Consider the following 1,529-nt stretch of genomic DNA (forward strand, 5'->3'; position numbering starts at 1 on the left):
GTTACAAAAGATTTCTATTTCAAATAAATGTTGATATTTGGATCTTTCTATTCATCAAAGAATCCTGAAAAAAATGAACTCTTTTCAGCATTGATAATAATCAGAAATGTTTCTTGAGCAGCAGCATATTAGAATGATTTCTGAAGATCATGTGACACTGAAGACTGGAGTAATGATGCTGAAAGTACAGCTTTGATCACAGAAATAAATTACATTTTCAAATATATTCAAACAGAAAGCAGTTATTTTAAATAGTAAAAATATTTCACAATATTACTGTGTTTGCTGTACTTCGGATCAAATAAATGCAGGCTTGGTGAGCAGAAGAGACTTCTTTAAAAAACAATAAAAATTGTACTTTGACTGGTAGTGTACATAATACTAATTAGTTTTATGGAATGTTATAACATCTTGCTATAGACAAATAATTCTAATAACCACATTATTTACATCAATCATACTACGTGCTAATAATTCTATATTATAATCCAAGTAATGCATGTACAAACAAATGCATTAATGTAGCGTACAGTCAGAGGATCTGTTGAGGAGGTGTTGGCTAATGAGCGTGTGTTATCTGGCTTGTTCTAGGAGGATTTAACAAGTTTCAGACTGAATACCCAGAGCACTGCGAGACGAACCTGGACTGCTCCTGTCCGAGCAGCTCTCCGCCCGCGTCTGTCCTGGGTCTCGGCGGCCTGCGCATCAGTTCGGACTGCTCTGACGGCGAGTCGGACCGGGAACCGGGCAGCGCCACCGAGTCCGAGGGCAGCCCGCTGCCCAGTAACCAACCAGCATTCCCAGTCCAGATCTTACCTTATCTTTACCTGGGCTGTGCCAAAGACTCCGCCAACCTGGACGTTCTGGGCAAGTACAACATCAAGTACATCCTGAACGTGACTCCCAACCTGCCCAACATGTTCGAGCACGACGGGGAGTTCAAGTACAAGCAGATTCCCATCTCGGATCACTGGAGCCAAAACTTGTCTCAGTTTTTCCCTGAAGCCATTTCTTTCATCGGTAAGTTTCCGCCTCCTGGACGTTCACATCTGTGAAGCTCAAGGCTGTGGTTTATTATTTTCGTTGTGTGTCTGGAAGTGACCTCGGGATGTGTTTGAGTTCAGGACACCCCGCAACCTCACACGTCTAGGGCTGCAAAACCATTAATCACATTCCAAAGAAAAGCGTATGTTTACATACTATATGTGACCATGGACCACAAAACCAGTCATAAGGGTCAATTTTTTTTAATTGAGATTTATGCATCATCTGAAAGCTGAATAAATAAGCTCTCCATTGATGTATGGTTTGTTAGGATAGGACAATATTTGGCAGAGATACAACTATTTGAAAATCTGGAATCTGAGGGTGCAAAAAAATCTAAATATTGAGAAAATCATCTTTAAAGTTGTCCAAATGAAGTTCTTAGCAATGCATATTACTAATCAAAAATTAAGTTTTGATATATTTACGGTAGGAAATTAACAAAATATATTAATGGAACATGATCTTTACTTAATATCCTAAAG

At 39.2% G+C, this 1,529-nt stretch overlaps 1 protein-coding gene across 1 annotated transcript in view; it reads left to right on the top strand.

Moving 5' to 3' along the window:
- Positions 1 to 1,529, top strand: part of LOC107750024 (dual specificity protein phosphatase 7) — a 15,919-nt gene that overhangs the window by 3,486 nt on the left and 10,904 nt on the right. Inside the window, exon 2 of the mRNA XM_016565272.1 lies at positions 592 to 1,020. Within this exon, the coding sequence (XP_016420758.1) occupies positions 592 to 1,020 (429 nt within the window). The remainder of the gene's footprint in view (positions 1 to 591; positions 1,021 to 1,529) is intronic.

Source organism: Sinocyclocheilus rhinocerous, unplaced genomic scaffold (assembly GCF_001515625.1).
Source record: "Sinocyclocheilus rhinocerous isolate Xijiao unplaced genomic scaffold, SAMN03320098_v1.1 scaffold542, whole genome shotgun sequence".
NCBI lineage: Eukaryota > Metazoa > Chordata > Actinopteri > Cypriniformes > Cyprinidae > Sinocyclocheilus > Sinocyclocheilus rhinocerous.